This window comes from Plectropomus leopardus, chromosome 17 (genome assembly GCF_026936395.1).
Source record: "Plectropomus leopardus strain MGB_pleo_1.0 chromosome 17, ASM2693639v1, whole genome shotgun sequence".
Taxonomy (NCBI): Eukaryota; Metazoa; Chordata; class Actinopteri; order Perciformes; family Serranidae; genus Plectropomus; species Plectropomus leopardus.
In genome coordinates, this window is record NC_142192.1 from 4210052 (window position 1) to 4235069 (window position 25018).

General features: G+C 37.6%; 2 protein-coding genes across 3 annotated transcripts in view; both read left to right on the plus strand.

Moving 5' to 3' along the window:
* The first annotated feature begins 260 nt into the window (after window positions 1–260).
* Window positions 261–2963, plus strand: marcksl1b (MARCKS-like 1b). The gene is made up of 2 exons (XM_042506685.2): window positions 261–562; window positions 1549–2963. Exons 1-2 carry the CDS (start codon window positions 476–478, stop codon window positions 2080–2082), a joined length of 621 nt encoding a protein of 206 aa, XP_042362619.2. The 5' UTR covers window positions 261–475; the 3' UTR covers window positions 2083–2963.
* Window positions 2964–10023: 7060 nt separating this feature from the next.
* LOC121958196 (putative histone deacetylase 1-B) overlaps window positions 10024–25018 on the plus strand; it is a 47708-nt gene continuing 32713 nt past the window's right edge. Inside the window, exons 1-9 of one of the 2 annotated variants that reach the window (XM_088089981.1) lie at window positions 10024–10181; window positions 11782–11894; window positions 16481–16598; window positions 16688–16762; window positions 18035–18173; window positions 19619–19760; window positions 19854–19946; window positions 20041–20149; window positions 24526–24906. In XM_088089981.1, coding sequence (XP_087946107.1) covers window positions 10133–10181; window positions 11782–11894; window positions 16481–16598; window positions 16688–16762; window positions 18035–18173; window positions 19619–19760; window positions 19854–19946; window positions 20041–20149; window positions 24526–24906 — 1219 coding nt within the window. In that variant the 5' untranslated portion in view covers window positions 10024–10132. The remainder of the gene's footprint in view (window positions 10182–11781; window positions 11895–16480; window positions 16599–16687; window positions 16763–18034; window positions 18174–19618; window positions 19761–19853; window positions 19947–20040; window positions 20150–24525; window positions 24907–25018) is intronic. The other variant, XM_088089982.1, reaches the window with a different exon arrangement.

Sequence of the window (25018 nt, forward strand, 5' to 3'; positions counted from 1 at the left end):
ATGTTCATCTTTTATCTTGAAGCTGTGGAGGTGTTGTTTTTCACATTGAAGCCTGTAAAAGGGAACTCGGCTGAGTTAAATTGATTTCTATGCTGGGGGTCCTCCGGAGGGGCGGGGACAATTAGGGAGTCAGGGGTGATTGGCCAGAGTTGACTAGAATTGCCCTCAGACTGTGAGCTGATTGGCTAGATCTCGGAAGGTCCCGCCCACGGGTGGGGCCTCGAACCTGCTGTATGTTGAAGCGTTGCGTTCAACCAGTGTTGAGTTTATAGGGTCTCTCTCTACCGGGGTGACAAGTCCGAGCACCGGAGCCACCGAGTGGGAAGTACAGCTGCCGTCTGAAGAAAAAACACACTTTTCGTCGTTTCACCGCCGGATACTTAACTCGTCCTGGGGTTGGATTAACTTAAAGCCACTCTTTTTTAGTTTTTCTTTTTAATTTGCTTTAGAAGACATAGAAAACTCACCGAAGACAATGGGATCCCAGTCATCCAAAGGAGATGTGGCCGCGGAGGCAAACGCTGCCGCCGCTGACGGTGCAGCTGTCAAAACCAACGGACAGGTAATTAGCCCACTCTCACCGTTTTTACGCTCCTTTTCAACGGAATGGAGAAGTAGAAATAGATAAAAGTTGAATTTCTTACACAAAAACATTAGTTGAGCACATTTACTCGACGCTACATTGATAACACTTGACTGTGAGGACATTTTGGGCAAGTCAGGTGGGGCTGTGAGCATCGCAGTCTGAGGGGTTGCTCACACAGCAACCCTAAAAAAACACAAGAAAAAAATAGCTAGTATGTTGTTGTTGTGCGTCTCGGCTGACAAGTTAAGTTGAAGCATGTGTAGTGATGTTTATTTGTGACACAAAATCCGCACAGTGTGTTTGATATTACCAGGCATTAAAGGGGGAGGGGGGGCAGCGCGAGCGCACGTAGGCACTACTCCTCCCTGTTAAAAGCACGAGCTGACTATCGTCTGGACACCTAGTTTATTAACTGGGACTTTCCAAAAAAATCCATATAAGTGAGATGAGTCACACTTAGTCATACAGTGATAGTTTAGAATATTATATTATTATTGTGAATGTAAATTGATGTAAAACATTAATTGCAAGTGTCAAGTGACCAAAAAAATAGAATTTTTATGTGTATTGTTTGTATTAATTAAGTCATTTTCATTTCAGGATTTCTTTTACTGTTAAAGAATAATTAAAAATGTCAATTGGAAGTGTTTCCAGTCTTCCATCGATGAGCTCCAGTCATGTCTTTGTTGAGCCGATGTCTGTCTGGTACCTCAGCCGCTCTGTGAGGAGCTACCGCCGCCTATCGCCTGATTAGAGTACTGCAAGGCGTCGCCTCTGAGCCAGGCCACACGGTGGTTAATTGATGAGCACGACGATGCTCTGAAAAGAAATCAATCAATCAGCAGCTAAAATAGCTCCCCTTTGTTGTTCATGCATGTACATTGAGTTATTTGAAATTATCATGATTTTCTATGTCAGCTTTAGAAACAGATGACTCAAATTGTATCAACCTTTTTTTTCAGGAGAATGGACACGTGAAAACCAATGGTGATGTCTCCACAAAGCCTGACGGGGATGCTGCCGCCACCAACGGCTCAGCCGAGGCAGCCAAGGAACCCGAAGCTGGCGCAGGGGGAGACGCCATCGAGCCGGCGCCTGCTGCGGATGGAGAGGCAGCCAAACCTGAAGGCGAGGCTGCGACTAAGGAGACCCCCAAGAAGAAGAAGAAGAAGTTCTCCCTGAAGAAGTCCTTCAACTTCAAGCTGAATCTGAAGAAGAGCAAGAAGAGCGAGGCTGTCAAGGAGGAAGCGGCGGCAGCTGCCCCCGCTGAGGAGAAGCCCGCTGAGAATGGAGCTGCTGCTCCCACAGAGGAGAAGAAGGAGGAGGTGAAGGAGGAGGCTGCCGCTGCGGCCGAGGCTCCAAAAGCAGAGGAGGGGGTGGCTAAAGAGGAGGCCCCCAAGGAGGAGGCCAAGGAGGCAGCTCCCCCGGCCCCCGAGGCCACGAAACCAACAGAGGAGAGCAGCTCGACTCCCGCTCCCTCTGAAAAGAAAGAGTGATTGTACCTTACGCTCACAATGAACTGGGTGAACTGTTTTTCAAGAGAGAGAGAGAAAATTTAAGAGTATATATATATATATATTTATATATATATGTGTATATGTATACATATGTATATGGATATATGTATATGTAAATATATACACATGTATGTGAGAGACTCCTTCGACGTGCCACTTTTCGTCATGATAACAAGACGACAGACTAGATTCACTAGATCACTTCCCTGGTTACTGCTCGACATCTGGACCCAGACTGAGTTTGAGGCTGTGGGTTGGTCGCTACGTGGAAACTGGATTTTAATGGCTGGAACGCGAGCTAATGACAACATGAAAAAGAGACGAATGAAGGATGGATGGAGAAGGACGGAGGCAAAGCATCTTTTCCCTAAAAATCTGCAGATCAAGATGCCTCCTTGCTGAAGGAACGACGCTAGATGAGATACTCGGACACCACCACCACTTGAAATGACTGTTGAGTAGAGAAAAAAAAAAAAGAAAAAGAAAAAGAAATCAGAAAATTAAGAGACTCGCCAACTTTTTACATTCCTATATTTTAACCCAAATTTGAAGTATTTTGTGGTGTATTATAGAGAACCATCTTAAAGATTCAGAGAAGCTATTACTTGTTTGTTTAAAGAAAAAAAAATAGACAACTTTGATTTTTACCTTACTATGAAAAAAGAACACTTAAGCTTGCTATGTTCACTGTTGCGGTTTGATATGAAGCAGAGTTGTTTATCTGTCGTATGTGAGCCTGAATCTGCTTTGTCTCTGTAAATACATTGGATTGATTTCTGTTCTTTATTTTGCTAATGTTGACAGATGTTACTGGTTTTATTGTAAAGTTGATAATGGTAAATAAATGTTGGTTACCTGCCTGTTTGTGTGTCTTAATGGTTATTTACATCATGCATTTCATCTGCAGTGGAGGAAGTATTCAGATCTTTTACTCAAGTAATAGCTGTATCAGAATGTAGAAATACTTTGTTACAAGTAAAGTCCTGTATCCAAAATCTTACTTTAGTAAAAGTACAGTAATCAACATGTACTAAAAGTACCAAAAGTAAAATTACACATAGTGCAAAATGGCCCGTTACAGAATAAAATATATTATTGGATTATAATTATTGATGCATTCCTGTGCTCATCACTTTAATGTTGCAGCTGGTAAAGAGGGGACTTATTTTAATATATACTGCTGTGTAGTTGAACCCTTTGAAACCCTTTGATTTCCCTAAAAAACATGCAACGTAATAAAAATTGACCCAAAATTTAGCAAGAAAAAAAAGTACAAGAAAATTACCTAAAAGATAGCAAAAACAAAATGGAAATGCAAAACAAAATTTAAAAAAACAAGAACATTATCAGAAAAAAACTTCAAACTTCAAAAATTACAATAATTCTGTGAAATAATGTAAACATATTATTATACATAGATTTCTCTTGACAATTTTCCCTAGCTTTTAAAAAAAAGAATTTTCTAAATATTGACAAATTGCTCATTGCCTTTTTCACTATGTTTTTAAGAGAATTTAACCCAATTTGCTCAGAGTTGAAAGTTTTAAATCTTGTGAAAGGCATCATTAAAGCAGCACAAGAAAAGTGATGCCCAGGTTTCAGAGGGCTAATTACAATAACGTATCAGAGTTTATGATTATGTGTTGATCTGAATTCGGAAAGTAACTTAAGTTATAAAATAAATGAGGTGCAGTAGGATTAGGAGTATAATGTAGCATAAAAATGGAAAAACTCAAAGTACAAGTTAAACACATTGTAATTAAGTACTTAAATACTTGAGTAAATGTACGTAGTTTCTTTCCCACATTGTACACGTGTTATGAAGTAGTGCACTTTGAGGAGTCTGGAGTCTGTTTTTCATATGAAAAGTTAAATAGAACCTTAGCATCAACAAACACCCATTGGCAGAAGTCTAACTGCAGCAAAATAAGGATAAGGGATGCAAAATTGAAATAAATTCACCTCGAGCCGATGCTTCATTGTTTCAGACATTTACATTACTTTGGTGTCTGCTTAAAACAAATGAAGGAGGAAAGAAAAAACAAATTTTCATCGGAGCAGCTGCAACATGTCCTTCCGTATTTGACCTCAAAACCTAATTTAAAGCAAGACTGCCACTTTTAAAAAGATGTAAAGATACCTTCATCCTTTTTTTTTTTACAGAATAAACATTGAATTCATGAACAATAAAAGACATAACTTCTTAATTAAACACACTCAGGGGCTGTTACAGCCTGTCTTAATTTAGTTTGACCAGTAGCTCATGGTGGCTAACATTAGCAGAAATTAGCTAGATTTTGCTACGTATGCTAACTGACATAAAGGTCAGCTTCGACTTGTGGTGTCGTTACACGATTCTACCATTATTATGTTATTGTTGCCTATGGATACAGTGGCTGATATTAAAGGTCCAGTGTGTGGGATTTAGGGGCATCAATATATAAGTAAGTATCCAGGAATGAGTCCAAAAACCCAGAAATTTCCTAGCTTTTCAGCACTTCTGGTTCCATTATCTGGGTGTCTGGGTTGTTTTAATGGGTTCCCATCTAGCAATTTTTAGTTCTAAATTGAATGAGGTACAACGAAGTTTTCAGCGGGAAGTTTTCTTTTAGTTCCAAGAACGTTTTCCTTAAAGTGAGGGTAACATTCTCTATAAACATCAAAAAAATGTTTTTTTCGTGTTTTTATTACTATTTTTTTATTGTATACCTATCAAATTAGATGACATATTGTTTTTAAAAAATGGTCTGTAATGTTAGGCCTTAAATAACACGTTTTGAATGTTACTGTTCTTCCTTGTTGTCCTGTAATATTTTGGGAACCTTTTATGAAAGAGTTCTATGATCTGTCACCTCTCAGCATCACCAAAACATCCTCAGAATGTTGCAGTTAAAACGTTACGTCTTAGACAGCATTTAACCTTACAGGGACATTATTTGCTATTATAAACATCCTTAAAATGTTCTTTGAACATTAGATTAAGATGTTTTCTTTAAAAGATTCTTGCAACTTGTAGGTTACGTCAGCCAATGTTGTGGGAACGTTCCCTGCTAGCTGGGTTTTGGTTAGATGGTTGAAATAATAAGGTCTGTGATTCACACAAGCTTAAGAGACTGTATCATTTTGTTCCTGTGACATAAAATATGTCAGTAAACACCCCACATGAGAACTTCAGAGCATTTATGTGTCTTAAAAAAGCTGGTTGCTCACAAGTAGAGAGATGAGACTGTAGAACGCCATCACGCAGAACCACATTGAACACACCTTTAGAGCCTCGTTTTAGACAACGTTATGCCTTTGGACTGTAATGCAGTTTATTCAAAGCTTACTGTTTATTTCTGCTGATTGATTCTGCTGACGTCACGTTCATTTGTGAAGATTATCTTGCTGAACAAAATGTGTAACTATCATAAACAATTGTTTGCCACAGAGCTTATTTTCTCCAATGGAAAAATTCCACAGGCTTTTTGATGAGTGACCAGGGTGACACTTACTTCTGCGTCAGCCTACAAAAAACATCATCCTTGGGGCACTCAATTGGCAGAAATGGTATGAAAAATTCACAATTGTTAATTTACAATCGGTTGAAAATAAAAGCTGTTGTGTTTTTGTTGCCTTAACCATGGATTTCCACCGCTTACACATTATATCAGCACAGAAGCTAATTACTAATAACTCATATTTACTCCCAGAACTCCCAATATGGTGTCCCACGCCATTTCTTTTCTATGGTTGTAAAAAGGATGTGTAGTGTCAAAATAAATCATTTTATGGTTTTTCACCTCTATAAGTAGCTTCCCCTCGTCCATGTTGTCGGTCGTGACCTCTGAAAACCTGTGACCTGTTGACTCCAGGCCTGGATCCACTCATTGTAACGTTTTGTTGATGCAGTTAAGTGAAATATGATTGGACGTAAACACGGAGTGTTATATTCTGAAAATTAACTGGATGTTTTGATATTGTGTCGCTGTCTGACTTCCTGTGTTCTCTGTGCTTAATTCGGGTGAATTTATGTGAAGCGCTTCTACACAAAAATATAAGCCTTGTGTATCTGATGCGCAAGGGTCCAGACTACCGGAACTGGAAAGGAGTCAATTCGCAGCGCAGCGGAGCCAGTGGAAGTGAACACATAGACTAGAGTGTAATCTATTTGCTCCATCTCCCGTGACAGATCGGAGTCGGTCTGAACACGGATCTGGTGGAAATGAGACATTAGAATATGCTGTTTACATCTACATAGGGAGCAGGGCCTCTTCTTTGGAGCTGGCCATGTTCTTTGTATGGTAGCCCAGAATGGACAAACAAAGCACTGGTTCTAAACAGGACCATTTGTGTCATTCCCCACCATATTTCTCCTACATGCTAGGCATACAGGAAGTTTCAGCTCTGCAACTTCACCAAATGACGCCACTGAATCCTGCACACTGGACCTTAAAGCACAGTTTTACATCAACATGGCAGTCATTTTCATTTTCTGAAAGATGTGATATCAGCAAATAATTGAACCTGGGTGGTTACAGCACACGCAGATTATTACAGTGGGAGTAATAAGATTTATACATGTTACCCATAAAATCTGAATGAGCCAGATTTTGACATCAATAAATTTGTATTTCAGCCATTTATGTTATTATTAGCCATTACTGGATCATCACTCACTCATGTCAGGTTTTATTTATAGATCCCCAATATTGTAAATCACCCTCAAAAGGGCTCTACATGCTGTACAGCATGCACCCTCTGTCGTTAGTATAAAAAACCATCAATAATTCAACAGCAAAGACAATGATCCACTATTAAGAATGAAAGTAAAAGTCAGTATTTTACCCCTTTAACACCTGAATCGTCTTCACTTCTCTTGTGCTGCACTGAGATGCCTTTCACACGGTGGGAAAAATGGTGCGTTTATTTAACCAGTGAGTCAGATCTCTTATAAGCACTGTATGTATCACGTGTATTAACCTACCTCAAATTAGGAAAATTAGCTTTGACCCTTTAAACATCACATGACCTCATACTTATCTTTGTTTGATTTTTTTTCTGTTTGCTTTGCTCTTCATCAGTTTTTGTTTTTTTCTGCTCATTGTACCTATAATGTAAAAAATGTTCCAAAATAAAAGTATTTTTTTAAAAGAACATGGGAAAAACATAATGAGCAACTTGGCAAGAAATGTCCCACTAACTGTAAAAAAAAAAGAAAAAAAGTGAAAGGTAACATGAAACTGATCTGAAAATTAGCTGAAAATGTAGAGAGAAAAGCATTCAGAAAACTATGAAATATCATTAAAAAAAATTATGATACAGAGAAAAGAGAAAATATGTATTTTGAGCAGTTTCTTGTTGTTTTTTATATATTTTTTAGGGTTAGAGTTATGTTTCCCCCTTTTTTTCCCAGTAATTTGCTTGTAACATTTTATTCATTTCTTGCTTATTTTTGGGCCATTTCTTGTTCAGTTTCTCGTCGTCCTCCAATGTTTTGTAAAGGAATCAGGCCAATTTGCTCACGTTTCAAAAGGTTAACTGATATGTGTCAATTTATAGCATGTGGCGATCCATCAACACGTCACATGGTGATTCTCTATCAACCCAGAAACACCCACGTGTTTGCAGCTGATTGGTTTGGAGGTAATTGAATGCACCAACAGAGCCGTGTTAGCTGCAGTGACCCCTGGCCCCCTATTAGTCTTCTGGCCCTGAGATCAGCACCATTACCTCTGCCTCTCCTCTCGCTCCTCCTCCTCCTCACATCTACAGTATTCCTCCTTGAACATGGCAGTCCTGCTGTGGCAGAACTGACCTAGTTCACATGCTGATATGATGAGTTGAGATCTGAGCTATATTAGACCCAGCCTTCAAACAATTATGAATTATTTAAAGAAAGCTGTGGTTCCACATCAATACAGCTCTCTGGCTCTGGAAGCAGACCATTTTATTCAAGCTCAAACACTGGAATTATTTTATAAAAAGTGTCTTTAAATACAAAGCAAAATCATCAGTGCACACTGATACTGTGTAAATCTTTACACCGCACACTTGCAGCAGGCACGGCGAGATGTAAATTATTCACGGCTGCTCCACAAGGAGTTAATCTTTCCAGTGTTTTGTTTATTCATTGTAGGGCTGTTGTGTGTGTTTGCACTGCATACTATACATGAGATAGTGTGAGAGATCAGCTCAGGGGGGCTGCATTTCTGATTCAGCAGTGACAGACGGGGTCTGCAGAGATTTGGGAAGTAGAGTTGAACACATGCGAGCTCACACTGACACCTGGTGGACGTGATGTGGAACAACACAAAGCTGCTCACCATCTATTGTCTGCTTTCCCAATGTGTGCCAGTGAACCTGCATCAATGTGCATAATGAGCGTCATTGCACACTACAGTAAAAAACAGGACAATGAGTGTACATGACATGCAATCTGTAAACCACATTTAACCCTCTGAAACCTGGATCGACATCAGTCCTCTTGTGTTCAGACACCTTTCACAAGCATTTAAATTTCGTCTCTCCATGTTTTTGAAAGAATTCAAGCCAATTTGCTCAGGTTTCAAAGCGTTAAAGCTGTGTTTGAAAGTAACCAAAAATGAGCAAAAAAAAAAAAGTATTTTTCCTGTTTGACATTGTTTGCATTATTTGAATGGCCAAAGCACATGACCTATGTGAAATACATTTGCTTGCAATTGTCATTTTATTCTATTTCAAAATGCATTTTTTTACACAATGGAAATGGGCTTTTACCTTATCCAAAGGTTGTTTTTTTTTTTTTTTACTTGATCAGGTAGAGATTCTCCTGTCAAATCAAACGGAGGAATATCTTGTCAAAAACAACAACAAAATACCCAGAAATAAGATGTGGTATTTTAATTTTTGTCAAGGTACACACCCAGTTCTTGCTGTTGGTTTAGATAGAACAATGGGGTTAATAGGCATATAAATATGTAGTTAGTCATATTGGAGATTTCTGGAGTCAAGTTTCAAGCTTAGATACACATATAACCTACTTTTAAAAAATCCTAGAGCAGTAAACCATCAGTTAAGGGTGGGAATCATCAGAGGCCATACGATACAACATTATCTCGATACTTAAGTCACGATAAAAACTTATTGCAACTTTTTGCAAGATATATTGCCAAGCAAAATATCTTGAAACTATGCTGTATCGATGTTTTAACCCTCTCCACTACCATCAATAAATGGCGACAAAACCCATATATGCGCACTAAATTAACCTTTTAAGGCAGGCATAAATGTTAATGTTTATGAGACAAATGATTTATGAAAGACATGGCAAACAGTAATAAACTGAGGCAGGGTTCTGATTTTCAGGCTTTTTAAAATGTTTTACACATTTCTGCTCACATAGTCAATTTATTATATTTCAGGTAATTTCCTCTTTTAAAATTATTTTTTTCAGTTGTTTACTTCCCTGTTTTTGTTTGATTGTCTGTTTTTATAATTGTTTTGTGCTGATTTTCAGACAATTTTCTTGTATTTTTTTAAACTGATTTCTGCTAAATTTTGGTCTGTTTCTTATATTTCAGATAAGTTCCCTTTTTCTAAAATTATTTAATATTTATGTACTTAACTGTTTTTGTTTGTTTGTTTGTTTTTATATTCGTTTTTGTTTATTTTTAAAACTTATTTCTGCCTATTTTGGTCCATTTATTATATTTCAGGAAATTTCCTTTTTTTAAAATTATATTTCTTAATATTTACTTTACTGTTTTTGTTTGTTTTATACATATATTTTTTGTGCTGATTTACCGGTAATTGTGTTGTAATTTTTTACTTATTTCTGCTCATTTTTGATCCATTTATTCTTCAGGACAAAACACTTGTTCTGTGTGCTCTGTTACAGTCTAGACACTGTCTGGCTGTAGCTGCAGCCTCGGCGGTGTTTGGTTTGGTTACCAGCGCCTCCAAGGCGGGCGGTGCGGCAGCTGTGATTGGCTGACGGGAGCTCAGCGCTGGTTCCCTGGTGGTGCAGGAGAAGCCGGTGGGCACGAAACAGTGGAGTAACCGGCGTAAAATGGCGCTGTCTCAAGGAACAAAGAAAAAAGTTTGCTACTATTATGACGGTAAATGTCCAACTTCTACAGCCCCATCTCTCTAAAAACATGAAGTGGCATTTGAGGCAAGCAGCTGTTTAGGAAATTGTACATGTGTATTCTAAAGCGTGCAGCACGAGCATGCTAGCCAGCCGGTGTAGCGTGCTAACGTTAGCCTGCTAACTAGCCTGTTTTAGCTACACGGTATGCTTAGCTAGCTGTTAGCATGAAGCTGCACGCAGGATATCATAATTGTTCGTCTCTGTTTTAAGTTATCCAAACGCCAGACCAATTTTCGCAATTTATTCAAACATCTTATTGGGTTGCGGTGTGTGAATATGCTGTGCCGTTGTCATCTATGGGAACAGAGGAGCAATATGTTTAGCCGATGCTAATTCATTAGTGTTAGTCCAAATTGCTAACAACTTCAGAGAGTGGGGGACCGGCGCAACGGTTGTCACTTAGATTAATTAGCGAAAAGTTAGCGTGCAAACAAGGACGTTGAGTTACATTGCATTTCTCTTTTTTGTAATGCATAACGCTGAATATTCCAAAGAAAATGCCACATATCGCATGTAAGTGTAGAAATAACAAATGTTCTGATTAAATAGCTTGAAAGCGTCCATCAAATGTGGATGTTATCTCCGGGCTGTCTAACGTTTTTATTTTTGTTTTTGTCATTGTAGGTAAAAAAAACAAAACAAAACAATAAAAAACTATATCCTCTGACACGTCTGGTAATTTATATCTGTCATATGCCGAGAAACATTGTCATCTATCATATGATTAATTTAAACTTCACAATCTAATGTTCAGTCGAATATTCCGTGAATCAAAGGCCAAGCTGTTATTTTTTTATTTTTATTGTTTTAAGAAAAAAAAGTAGTAACATAAACTGCTTGGTGGACAAGATGCAGGCTGAAGTAAGACATAAGAGTCTTGCTGTTGTACATTATTTAACATTACATAAAGGTATGCTGTTTGCAGATAAATAGGACACACATTTGTATTGAGTTTGGCATGAATTTGTCTTCACGCAGAGGAGCCAAAATGCATTGTTAGGGTTCCCGCAGATCCTGAAAAAGCCTTAAATGGTAGTGAATTCATCAACCCAAAAATAAGGCCTTAAATTGTCTTAAATTAGTCTTTCAAAAGTTTTGAAAGAGATAAGACAAACTATCGGAAATAGGATTTTATGAATCTTGTTTTTGTGGAGTTGCATTTCAAAATATCTAAATAAATATCTAAACAATTGATCACTTTAATATATTATATACATATATGTGTTTGTATTTATATGTGTGTGTGTGTGTGTGTGTAAATACTTATGTGTATATATGAATATACATATACACATACATGCATATCTATCTATCTGTAACCAGAATACAGGAACAAAGAATACGCACATTTTAGTTTCCCAGTTCTGCTCTAATTTTGTCTCCCCCATAGGGCAAAGCAAGTTATACTTTATGTTCCAATAAATATTTCGACAAAATTGTTTCTAACCCTATGTAATTGATGTCAGTTCTTTCTTTTTTGTCTTCAGTTTTCGTAACTTTACCCAGATTATGGCAGTAGGTTTATTAGCATTTTGTTTATTTTGTATTAATGATCTCTTTTTTTCAAGGGGATGTGGGGAACTACTATTATGGCCAGGGTCATCCCATGAAGCCCCACAGGATCCGCATGACACACAACCTCCTTCTCAACTATGGACTGTACAGGAAAATGGAGATCTATGTGAGTTATGTAACTCCACACAAGCCCCCAACACTCAGATCCATACATTTCATGCGTCATTAAGCTTCCTTTTGAGAAAATCAAGCTCCAGCATTTAAAGCTAGAGTATAATAGGTATACTGTGGTATGAAAATTGACCGTTATCTTCCCATGTACAATTGCATATACACGAAACTTAAAAACATGCTAGGAGACATAGAATCTCATGTTCATTTTTCTTCAAAAGGTAAACTGTTTACACATTCTTCCATTTAAAAATGATTTACATTTCAAATATAGTAAAAAAAAAAAACCTTTGTTCAACAAAAAAGACTTCTATTTTAATTCCATTCAGGGCATTTGTAACTTATAATAATACCAGTGATATTGCGTAGTACTGTATACCGTGAAACTGTGATACTGTGAAAATCTCATATTAGTACAGCCCTAGATGTAATGGTACACATATTCATCATCAAACATTCAGAACAGGCAGTATGTCATGTCACGGTTTACAGCCCAGTGGTCTAATAAGTAGCCTTATTGACATGCATGTGCAGAACATATTCTGAGTTCAAATGGGGTCATATTTACTCCATATTTACGCCCCCCAGTGTGGTAGTTATGACCTCGTTAGTGGAATTTTTCTAAGAGCTACGAGCTCACAGCTTTGTGTACACCACTTTGCATTTTGTAAATACAAGTTTGTTTTTATTTGAAAAAAGTATGAGCTTCACCCAGAGAGCATCGACACTTATTTGTTTGCTGACCCAGAAGATGTGTTTTAACTGCTGAAATTTTCTGACTGTGATGCAGAAAATGTTCATATTTGGTTGGTTATCCTAGACCATTAGTTGGTGTTTGAATTTGGGCTGGGCAATAAACTGATGTCATATCAGTATCATGGTATGGGACTAGATATTGTTGATATTTTGGATACGGGAATATTCTAATTGTATTGCAGCTGTTTTAGCTGTTGCCTCTACCCACTTAGTCTTTACATCAACATTACTGATTATTATTTGACAAAAATGACATTGTGTAAATATACAATTTGAATAATGCTGGAAAAAGTTTAATTATTGTGTTAGTCTGACTAAAACTTGACTTTTAAAAATACATGTAGAACATGTTAGTCGGACTGAAATCGTGCTAAAGCAAAGTGGGACTAACACACCCAGATAGTGCAATTGGAAGTCAGACTATTCCATTATGTAAACACCTCAGTCAGACTTTAGCTGGACTCAGCGTTCTGCATGTGCTCTAGTCAATACGCCAGCCTCCCTCTGTGGTTATGGATAGGGACTGTTCTTTACATATGAGGGGGCAGGGGTGCTGCAGAGCAGGCATTAAAAAATGATAGCATCAGATTAGGGACATACAACTTGAAAATGTGGTATTTTATATATATTTTAAATTTTAAAAAAGTCACACCCCAGCCAATCCCCTCCTCTGATAATTTAAGTACAGTCCTACAACACCAGCACAGAAGCAAAGTGATGTGCTGCTGTGGACGGGACTGCAGCAAAACATATTTTTGCCATCTAAAAAAATCAATATCAGTTTAAGTGTACACTATATTTGAATATTTGAACCTCTTAACCTTCCACAACAGCTGATGGAGGCAGCAGTTCTGCCGTTCAGTGGAGTAAAATCATGTTTTTCTCGATGGAGTCTGGTGTTTCACCTATAATGTTACAGGCCTGACAGTGCGAGTGTCCAGTGATTAGACCTTTCTGGACAAAATTCACAAAGCATTAAAACACATACTCAAAATGAACTTGCACTTGCAATTTTCTTAGGACATGTCGATTTTCAGGCAAAGCGCTCTGATAAATATATGTTAGGTCTCCTAATCTCTGCCTGCAAAAAAGCGCTCACAAGGCGTTGGTTGCTACCTGAACCTCCCAAAATACAGTAGTGGATAGATATAGTAAATGATATTTATCTTATGGAAAAGATTACTTTCTCTCTTCGCCTGCAGAAGAGTATGTTCATTGGGCTCTGGACCAAGTGGGTAAAATATGTAAAACCCCGAACAACCAGATTTTGTGGAATGTATTGGATAGATGACCTTATTATGTTTTATATTACCGTTTTCTTGTTATTATAATTATTATTAATTTTTTTTTTTTTTACTTTACTTTACTTATCGAGTTTGTATGTGTATGCATGATCTCTCCCAAATTGTAAATAGTTCTAAAATTTCATTTCATAAAAGAAACCCTGAACAGCGAAGGAAATTGAACTATCTATATTAATGTATGTTCTGTACCATAAAATGCTGTCCAGAAAAATAAAGAATTAAAAAAAAACAAAAAAAAAAACACGGATTTCCAATTAAGACTGGGCTATTTTTGTGTTGGGGAATTAAGCCCTGCAGTGTATGACAAGTTTTAAATCGTTATTTTCTGTAAATTCAGTGAAAAAAAAAAAATTAGATCAATAAAATAAATAATCGATAGATTAATCGATAAAAAAATAATCGTTAGGTGCAGCCCTAATACTGAATTTCAGCTTTGCCCCTTATGTATGGAGATTTCTCAGGATTCTCTAAATCTTTTAATGATATTATGGATTGTATATGGTGAAATCACGACATTTGTTGCAGTTATGTAGAGAAATGTTTATTTTTTAATTTTTTCACACACAGATTTTCACAAAGTGGTGAACCTCTCATTATCCTTGCATGTGAACGTCTGAGACATCCAAGAATGCCTCTGTCATTCTCAGTCATCTGTCCCCAACTGACCTTTGAACTTGTGGAATGTGTCAGGTGTTTTTGAGCGTTCCACTTCTTTCCCAATTCATTGTTGCTCCTGTCCCAACTTTTTTTGAACACTAGCAGGCATCAAATTCAGAATCAGGATATATTTAATTAAAAACAAAAGTTTATCAGTTTGACCATCAAATATCTTGTTTGTTTTGTATTCAGTTGAGTACAGGTAAAAAAGGACATGCAAGTCCTTACATTCTGTTGCGTCCCAACTTGCCATTAACGCTGATAAGGGTCGACCTCACTGGGAACTGTAACTATAAAAGGTAGATAGTTTTCAAAATCATTCCAACTCAGTCAACTACAACAACAACAACAAAAGTGATGAAGAGTATCTATTGGATCAGAATGATTTCATGAACGATAGAAATACTAACAGCCAATTAGAATCTTTCTTATTTAAATTTCACACCTAACATAGATCCTAACTTTGACCACAAAATGTCTGTTTATTTTGAAAAAGCTGCATAAAGCCGCATGCTGTTTTACCGCTTGGTTTTCTTTTAGTTTTTCTTCCTGTGAATGTAGTCATCAGTAACTGATGAGTCTCCCTTACTGTAGCAGATCTGGCCAGTAGATGCTGTAGGTGCTGTTTACTGATATCAGGAGAGGAAGATGAAATAAAAAAGTCCCAAGTGTTGATTGAAAACATCACCTTGATATTTACACGCTCAAGGTCGTGTGTTGTGCTTGTATATCATCACGGCTGTGATTATCTTATCTACGACTGAAAGACAGCCGTGATGATATACGAGCACAGCATCACTCCTTTTCGCGTTATATGCTTTTATACAACAGTTCTGCAAGCGTCTTTTATTTTTTATAGTAACAAGCAACAACAGATTATGATTTGTTTGTTTATTTAATGATTTTTTCAGCTCCGCTGACACAAATAGTTCCACAACCGTTGGAGGCGACAGCTGTTGTCTAGCAACACATAAACATTTTGTGTTGCTTGCTAATCTGTGTTAGCTTGGTCTTCATGTTCTGCAGCAGCTGATTAGTATCTTGAACATTTATCTCTATGTTTTTAGTGAAATTAGATCCAATCAAATTGCTTGGTCGAAACGAACTGTTGTATAAGATTATTTATAGGCTACATTACCAAATCTGAATTTCGATCAAAACCCTCTGAATTTAATGTGTTAAATTTGTGTGTCATCAGTACATTTCAGGGACATTTTAATACAAAATAAAGTGTCAGGAGTGTTTACAATATCAACTTCTTAATTGCAGTTTATCTCTGTCATTTAGGATTTAGGAATAACCCTTGACATAGTGTAATCTGTCTGTCATGGCTATATTACCTATTATTGGGCTTCAGTTTAAACAAAATAGTCATTTTTCCCTGAGACATGCAGCCAAATGCTCTTTGACACTGATGGGTCTCTGAAGTTGTTTTTGTCTTTACTGATGTCCTCTTTTACCATCGCCACTGTCAGCAAACCGATGTTGACTCATACCAAACGACAAATGAATCTTTTCCCCAAAAGATGACATCTCTCATAATAGTGTTTGATTCTCACAATTTCTGTGGTCTAAGAAGAATTTCCTGAAGCCATATCCTTCTAGTTTTCTGTTTGTTTCTCCTCAGCCTCCTCGCAGCGCGCAGCTGCTCATCACATCCATTTTCGTTTAGTGTGTAGCGTGTGCTCTGCGCCGCTGTTGACAAAATGTTATTGTTCATCAGTGAGGATGCTCACATCATTATGGTTATAGTTGTAGTTATTATGCTTTGTGTGGACGGCACTTTAGCATAACATCAAAATCAGACAAAAGGCAAGGTGTGAGCTGTCCCCGTCTTCCTCCTCATCTTTCTGTCTGTTTTCAGAGACCACACAAAGCCAGTGGTGAAGAGATGACCAAATATCACAGTGATGACTACATAAAGTTCCTGAGGTCCATCCGACCAGACAACATGTCTGAGTACAGCAAACAGATGCAGAGATGTGAGTGTCTGCTTCTTTTCCAGTGGACTCTGAAATACTCTTATTGTCCACATACTTTAATCTCTTTTGTCTTGTTATTTTTCATACAGTCAATGTTGGAGAGGACTGTCCAGTGTTTGATGGTCTGTTTGAGTTTTGCCAGCTTTCAACAGGTGGATCTGTCGGTAAGTTATTCCAACCACACCAACAACAACAGGAGGATTTTTGACTGCATACAAGTGTATCCCCATTTAAGCTGGGGTTTGGATCGAAACCTGGTTCTATGGGGGACCTGGTTCTGCTTTTTTCAAAACCTGAAAATCAATAACGTTTGAGCTCATCCATACTGCTGTCAAGTCTCATTGGTCCTATTCCTTTGAATACAATAGGATGGACAGCCAACAGGTAGTAAACAGAGAGAAGAAGAAATATGGTGGTCAGTTGCTTGTGAGGATGGCTTTATGTGCAAAGAGGTCTAAAATTTGGCTTTTTATTTTACCAAAGGAAAAGATAAGAAGGAAGTGAAATGCAATTTATGTTGCAAAATAATTTCTTGAAAGGGGAGGAACACAACCTCCATGGACAAGCACATCAAAACGGTGCATCAAATTAACCTGAATGCAGAACCTTCGACTGTCTTCAGGTTAAAAAAAAAAAAACTGTCAGCTGCTGCTGCAGCACAACTGTCATAGTCTTCATAATTATCCACTCACAGCAGCAGTGGGAAGCACAGCCAAACTTTGTAGCAAGTCCTGTCAGTTAAAAGTAGCAATCCAGTGTTGAAATCTGGTTTGAAATTGGCAGGATAAGAGCTAGTTAGCTAAATAAAAGAGGCTGCATAAGGTTTGATTGTGATGTGTTCAAGGTCGGCTCAGTAAAATGACTATTAGGCAAAGGTAAGTAAAACATCATGTTGTGTTCAAATGTAACATCAAGAAAAAAATAATTTAGTGTTTGGCGAGAAACTTGAATAGTACAGTTATTGAGCAAAAAAACATAACCAGGTCTTTTAAAAACGTATTGTCACCTTGTCTGTCCGCCAAATAACAGCAAAAAGTATTGAAAGTGGTCTTGATTAAGACTGGGATATTATATTGTACAGAAGAGCAATAAAAAATAACAATCCCCATCCCTATATTTAAGTCTAGTTAATCTTTGCCTAAAACGTGATTTGAAATGTATTCTAAATTTGGGTTAGTTACTTTTTCACAGTGGTATCTTGCAGTGAAAGATGTATCGTTTCAGCAACCTGTAGTAGTCTTCACTGGGGAGAATATGCACACACTCTGACCAGGAGGTGCTCAGAAAGTCAATAACGGACCACAAAAAAAAACCATATTAATAATCTGAATAATCACTGCAAATTTATAAATGTTAATACAAGAGATTTGGATCAACACACTAAAGTCAGTTAAAACTGAGATTGTAACTTTGACTCTTCTCATTCTGTGCTCTAGCTGGGGCACTAAAGTTAAACAAGCAGCAGACTGACATCGCCATCAACTGGGCCGGCGGACTCCACCACGCCAAGAAGTCTGAAGCGTCGGGTTTCTGCTACGTCAACGACATCGTCCTAGCCATCCTCGAGCTGCTCAAGTAAGCTGCTGCCTGTCTTTTTTTTTTTTTTATCCTTTTATTCAATCATCCTGTCCACCCAGCTGGCAGGTTTTAGTTCTCCTGGGTCCCCAAAGAAATTTGACGTGTACATTTTAGACCTGGTTTAGCTGGATTACATCAACACCTGCCACTGAGCTTTATGTCTGATGGTCACAATCAAACAATTGTTCTTTTCGTGATTGCAGCCTTTCCTATGTTCTTGTAGTGTTTATGCCTTTGTAGAGATGACAATAAGTGCCTTGCTCTCCATCCATCACAGTTATCTTTTCAAAAAGATTTTCAGTTTCTGGTTGAAATTTTGGCCTGTTTTAATTCCATGTGGTTTTCAGATATGTATAGAAATACAACATTTTCTTTTCTGTGAAGGTGGCCAGATGAGTTTTGGACCACTTTTGGTTGTTGTGTGTATGAATGCATATTATATGCATCAGGACCACTCATTCACCCAGTATATTTTTAATCCCATTTTAATGCATGGTTAAAAAAAAGGATGACTGTTAGTTGTCTTGTGGTTCTTACTCAAATCAACTAGGGTTACAGCTATGGAATATTTTAGTAATAGAGTATATTATGAATTATTGTGGCAATTAATCAAGTAATCGAATAAGAAATATGTGCTCAGCAATTTTTAAATTCATTACTTTTGTTTAATTTAAGAGCAGTATAATATTAAAAGGGAAAATAAAACAATTCTCTGTTTGCATTGAAATAGTTCACAAGTAAAATCATGCATCTGCAACTGAAGAAAAAAAAAACAAGTCCTTATGTATGTTAATTTACTATGGTGAAGGGGTGATTATACACACTGTGAACAATTAAAATGAAAATACCTGCTGTATTGGATTTTATGACATTTTAAGACCCAATAAAATGTATCAGACGACCCGAGAATGAGACTCAAATCAACTTTCAGAACGTACCGTTCATACCATTATAGCACTGCGATTGACTCGTTAATGCTGACAGCCTTAGCCGCCATATGTACTCTAGTGTCTGTTAATACACCTGAGCCATCCAGCTGTGTGGGAAAAAGTTGTGTGTATGCAACAGAAGGAGAGTGAGGGAGGGAGAAAGTCTGCACAGCTCCAATATGTGGTGGTGGATGGTAAAAACTGTCCTCGTGATTTTCTGTCTTCCTTCATCATTTTGCAATCTTCGCCTCACATCAGAAGCGAGCGCATTGTGCAACAGAAATAACCGTCAATGCAAACACAGTGTGCTGTTTAGTTTTCACTGTATAGATGGATTTAATGAAGCCATAAGGGAAATTATTTGCCTTGAGGATTTTTTGTGATAAAGTTATTGGAGTTACCTTGAGGAATTTTTTCAAGCCTAAATCAACTGAGTCCATATTATCTCGTAGCACCTGTCTGTTTTCTACCCTGATATGAATGCCTCTTAACCAAATTCTGTCTCCTCTCTAGGTACCACCAGAGAGTGTTATACATAGACATTGACATCCACCACGGTGATGGAGTGGAGGAGGCCTTCTACACCACAGACAGGGTCATGACAGTCTCTTTCCACAAGTATGGGGAATACTTCCCTGGCACTGGAGACCTGAGGGTTAGTTTGTTTGTTTTAACTTACCTTCTGATACAATCAGTGCATCTTGTGTGTGTGTTGACAATAATTAAATGTTATCTCCAATATGTGCAGGACATCGGAGCTGGAAAGGGCAAGTACTATGCAGTAAATTACCCGCTAAGAGACGGCATTGATGACGAGTCCTATGAAGCTATCTTTAAACCTGTAAGTCTGCTTTCAATTAGGTAATAATGCAATCACCACAATTCCACTCTTCGTCAAAGTGATGCTACATAATGCGTGTGTTTGTGTGTGTCAGATAATGGCAAAAGTCATGGAGATGTACCAGCCAAGTGCGGTCGTACTCCAGTGTGGAGCTGATTCTCTTTCTGGAGACAGACTGGGCTGCTTCAACCTCACCATCAAAGGTAGAAACTAGGACTGCACAAAATTTCACACAAATGTCCTATAAGATCAGTAATGAAGTGATGTTTTATATCCAGAAAGTCAACTTTACTGTGATGTTGTAATGTTTTCTAGCCATTATTCAATAACTTGGAAGGGGAGACATTTGCTCACATACTGAATTGGAGACATTAATCTTAAAAGTGTACTGATTATAGATCTTCTGTGCTGTAGGGTTGAACATGTGTGTGAAGCTTCCATATTTTAGAATTTGTAGCTCCTTTTTAATCAGCATCCATATTTGAAGCATTATCAGCTGTCAAGACGACCACTTTTTGCTCTATCCTGTTTCTCTGATCCAAGCTTGTTGATTTTGCTGATATTGAGCTTCAGGTGATTATTGTTGCTCCATATGACGAAGCTCTCCAGTCTCCTGTGCTCCTTTGTACAGAGTCTAAGTGAAATGAGCATGTTCCTCAAAGGAAAATATTCACTGGAATTAGTCACTGTCCACAAAAGAACACTTAATCAAGTGTTTTTTCATTTTTAATGTACTATAAAAGTGAGCCCAACATGAATAAGACTCATAACAGGTCATAGGACTTACTCACTCCATATGTATTTATTTTAACAAGATACTTTGACATTTAACATTAAGACATGTTATGACTTTGTCACTATATACTGTGACATTTTTACAACATACTATAATATGAATTTTCCTTTGATATAGAATGGCCTTTTGCAAACATCCCATATTATGACTTTACATCACTGACATTTTTACAACCTACTATAAACATACTACATACAACCCATACTATAACTATTTTTTGACCTCATACTATACTGATGTTTTTAGACTACTACCACTAATTTTGACATTACGCCATTTAAAAAAAAAAAAAAAAATTTACAACATATAAAATGACATAGTTTACTATGTTTTTAGGACATTCTAACTTTACTATGACAGTGGCCATTTTAGGACATACATACTGTGACTTTTTATACTAGGAGTGTTTTTAACATCAGACTATACTGTAACATTTTTACATTACACTGACTTTTTAAACACTATTGTAACTGGGTGTGGTAGGATCCAATTGCAGCACAGCAGAGCAGATGAGTTGAGTAGTTGGCAGTGACCTTTATTTAATCTTTTGGCAGGTTGAATGGAGCACAGGTCAGTGTAATCAGGTTACAGGTAGGTAGGGACAGTTATCAGTTCTGGGGTGGAGCAGAGTTCGTAGAGAGACTGGGGTGAGTTCACTTTCAGAGTTCGAGTGGGAAAATGGTGAACGTGGAGTGGACTGGCAGATCAATGTATCAGGTACGTTGTAGAAGTACTTACAGCAGGGAGCTCGTGGGAAAAGTGGGGACTCCAGAGAGGGGCAGGCAGGGCTCATAGTCAAGGAGGAAGCAGAGTTGGCGTCAGGCAGGAAAGGAAGCAGAGGAGACGAATCTAGCAGGATCAACAAGGACAGGCAGGGAATCGATGTACCATCAGAACAATAAACACCAGCAGCACTCACACGGTGGAGATGTTTCGCTCAGCGGGAGGCTCTGATGACGGCTGGAAGAATGGCGATCTCTCGCTCGACGGAGCCGAAGCAGTAGAACACAGCACAGACACAGGCAGATGAGAACTAGGAAGTGCACAGGCAAACCTCGTGGTCAGAGACAGAAAGCTGTTACATTTACCAGGGCAGAGACGAGGAGAGGTAGTCACAGGGGACCAGAGTCGAAACCAGGAAAACCGTCAAAGAGTGAGTACTTGGGAAGTCAGGCATGGAAGCAAAGACAACCTGGTGTGTGGAGTGAGGCTGCTTAAATACTGGCTCACTGCAGATGAAGAGCAGCTGGGAGCACCAGGTGGAGGTGATGAGGCTGATGACAGGAAGTGGCTGGGTGGAGAGAGAGGTGGAGGCAGAGTGAATCCCACAGCAGCAGGAGAGAGGCAGAGCACACTGTGACAACTATGACTTTTTTTGGAAATATGTCACCATACTTTATTTAATATTTTACAACACTATACTATGACGGTTTTCTGACTATTTTTATGTCATACTATACTATGGTGTTTTTACAACATTCTGTACTATGACTTGATCCCAACATGCTATACTTTGACATATTGTAGCATGACTTTGCTGTACAACTTTCTATACTACTTTTGAGTTTTACTACACTGACATTTTTACAGCACGCTTTACTTTGTAATTTCTACAACATACTAAACGGACTATTTTGAAATATACTATATTTTTATTTTATATACCTTTTTTGTAGGACATACTATACAGTTTTATGTTTTTTACATACTGTAACATTTTTGTAACATCATATACAATTTCATTTCAGTTTGAGTTTTATCTAGAAAGCTCAAATCACAATGAGCCTCAGGGGGCTTTCTACAACATTCCTCTGTCCTTGGACCCTCACAGCTGAAAAAGGAAAAACGCTCTTTAAGGGGGGAAAAATCAGGAAGAATAACTGAGGAGGGATCCCTGTTTCAGAACAGACAGAGGTGCAGAAGATGCTGTGTGTACAGAACAGATCAACATAATAGTAATCCATTTGAAAAAATGATACATAAAGTGAGTAGAGAGAGAGGAGGGAGGTGCACAGCAACAACAGCGACAGTGCTATTAACAATAGCAATTATAACAATCTTAATTGAAATATAAATATTATACGTTTTTTTTAAATAGTGTATATGTTAAATGTCTCCACTAATATGATAGTGTATGTACTGTATATGACAATTCTAATCATATGTGCATAATAACAGTATAAGTATGACTTATGATGAGAGTAGTGGTAGGCATCGAGCAGGACAACAGCATCAGCCACAATCTGAGGAAACCTGTGAGACAAGAGACCACAAAGGCCCAGAGAGGGAGCTGAGTTAGTGATATAATGATAGGACATGGATAATGTGTGCAAATCAAAAGTAGAGAGGCATTTTACGACATAATGACATTTTTTTGACAGTATACCGTATTTAATTTACTACTCTATGACATTTTATGACATTTTTGCCATACAGTATACCATGAAAGTTTTTGCCATTTTTACGACAAAGTATACCATGACATTTTTATGGCATAACATACATTTTTTTTGACATATTTACGACATACATTACTATGGTCATTTAACAACATACGAAACTACTTTAAAAAAAAAAAAAACATCTATTAAATGGTTTTCCAATGACACAATGACATTTTTCTTTTTACATTTTAAAGGCATATTATTAAGTTTTTTTTCCGACTTAGTATACCTTGACATTTTTACAATCTACTGTGCTATGATTTTTTATGATAACATACTATAATAATATATTATTATATAATTATAATTATTGTATAATTTTTGACATTTTTACAACATACTATACTTTGATAAGTTAATGACATGCTCTATCGTACCACTTTTACGACTGACTTTAACTTTTTCCCTCATACGTTACTATGACATTTTCTGTGACATTTTTCCTGTGACTTTTTGCTGTTTTTGTGACTACTATGGAATTTTTAAAACATATTATACTCTGACATTTTAGAACATTTTTATGACACAATATACAATAGTATTTTTGCAACATGCTATACTTTTTTTGCCATTTTTACAACATACTATATTATGACATTTTTACTATGTGGACATTTTCATGTGATGTTTTATGAGATACTATAATATGACTTTTTCATTACTTTCTTTATATATAATGTTGTGGCTAGATTGGATGGAGAGTTAAAGAAACAGCTGTAAACTTGTGTCAGCTGTGTACTTAGAGTGTAAACCCCGCTATTTCAGCATCACTTCACTGTTCAGCTTTTAAATATTACAAAAACAATGACACTGATTATGTGGAAAATGTTTTGCAGTCATGCGATAACTAAAGTAACCATCTGATCTAGCCACGACTCAAACAAGCGCTGATTTCTCTCTACTGCGTTAAAGGTTCATCATTGAGCTGAAAATTATTGTTAATTGGTCCCAAATTTTTCTGCATATTTTGAGTGCTTAAATGTAGTCAGGAACAACTGATCATCAGGAGGGGGAGAATTCAGTACTTTATGATTATTGGTGAAGTATATTATGATCTGGCTGGAGCCATTAATAAACACTGTAGCTAGTCAGTGAGCTAAATATAAGCAAATATATACACAAGTACAGATATTGTTCAAGTCTGAGTCAAGTACTGAGTACACATTAATATCTGTTTATATAGTGGCAGTAATATCATTATCACAAAATTCAACATCATTGCATGTCTCATGTTTTTTGCATTGTTCAGCCCTGGTATGAAGCAGTTATCTTTCCCAAAATAATACTAGTGTTATCGAACTTTGCTGAGTTTGAAAAAAATGAGTGTGTTTTCCTTTAGGCCATGCCAAATGTGTCGAGTACATCAAAAGTTTCAACCTGCCCCTGCTGATGCTGGGCGGCGGAGGTTACACCATTCGCAACGTGGCCCGTTGCTGGACGTACGAAACTGCTGTCGCCTTGGACTGCTCCATCCCCAACGAGCTGCCCTACAATGATTACTTTGAATACTTTGGGCCTGACTTCAAGCTACACATCAGCCCATCCAACATGACCAACCAGAACACCAACGAATACCTGGAGAAGATCAAGCAGCGTCTGTTTGAAAACCTCCGTATGCTGCCTCATGCACCTGGTGTCCAGATGCAGGCAATCCCAGAGGACGCTCCCCACCCAGACAGTGGAGACGAGGATGAAGAGGACCCCGACAAACGCGTTTCTAGTAAGACACTTATACAGGCTAAGATCTACACAGGATATCTCACAGGAAATAGCCATGTGCATTGATGTCATACATGTAACATGTCTTAGTTGGAAGGATGGGAGGTACTGTG

Bases quoted from the DNA above. Each gene is read 5' to 3' on its own strand.
- marcksl1b (XM_042506685.2), top strand. From the start codon at position 476: ATGGGATCCCAGTCATCCAAAGGAGATGTGGCCGCGGAGGCAAACGCT. The intron at 563-1,548 runs GTAATTAGCCCA...CTTTTTTTTCAG, and splicing joins CTGTCAAAACCAACGGACAG to GAGAATGGACACGTGAAAAC.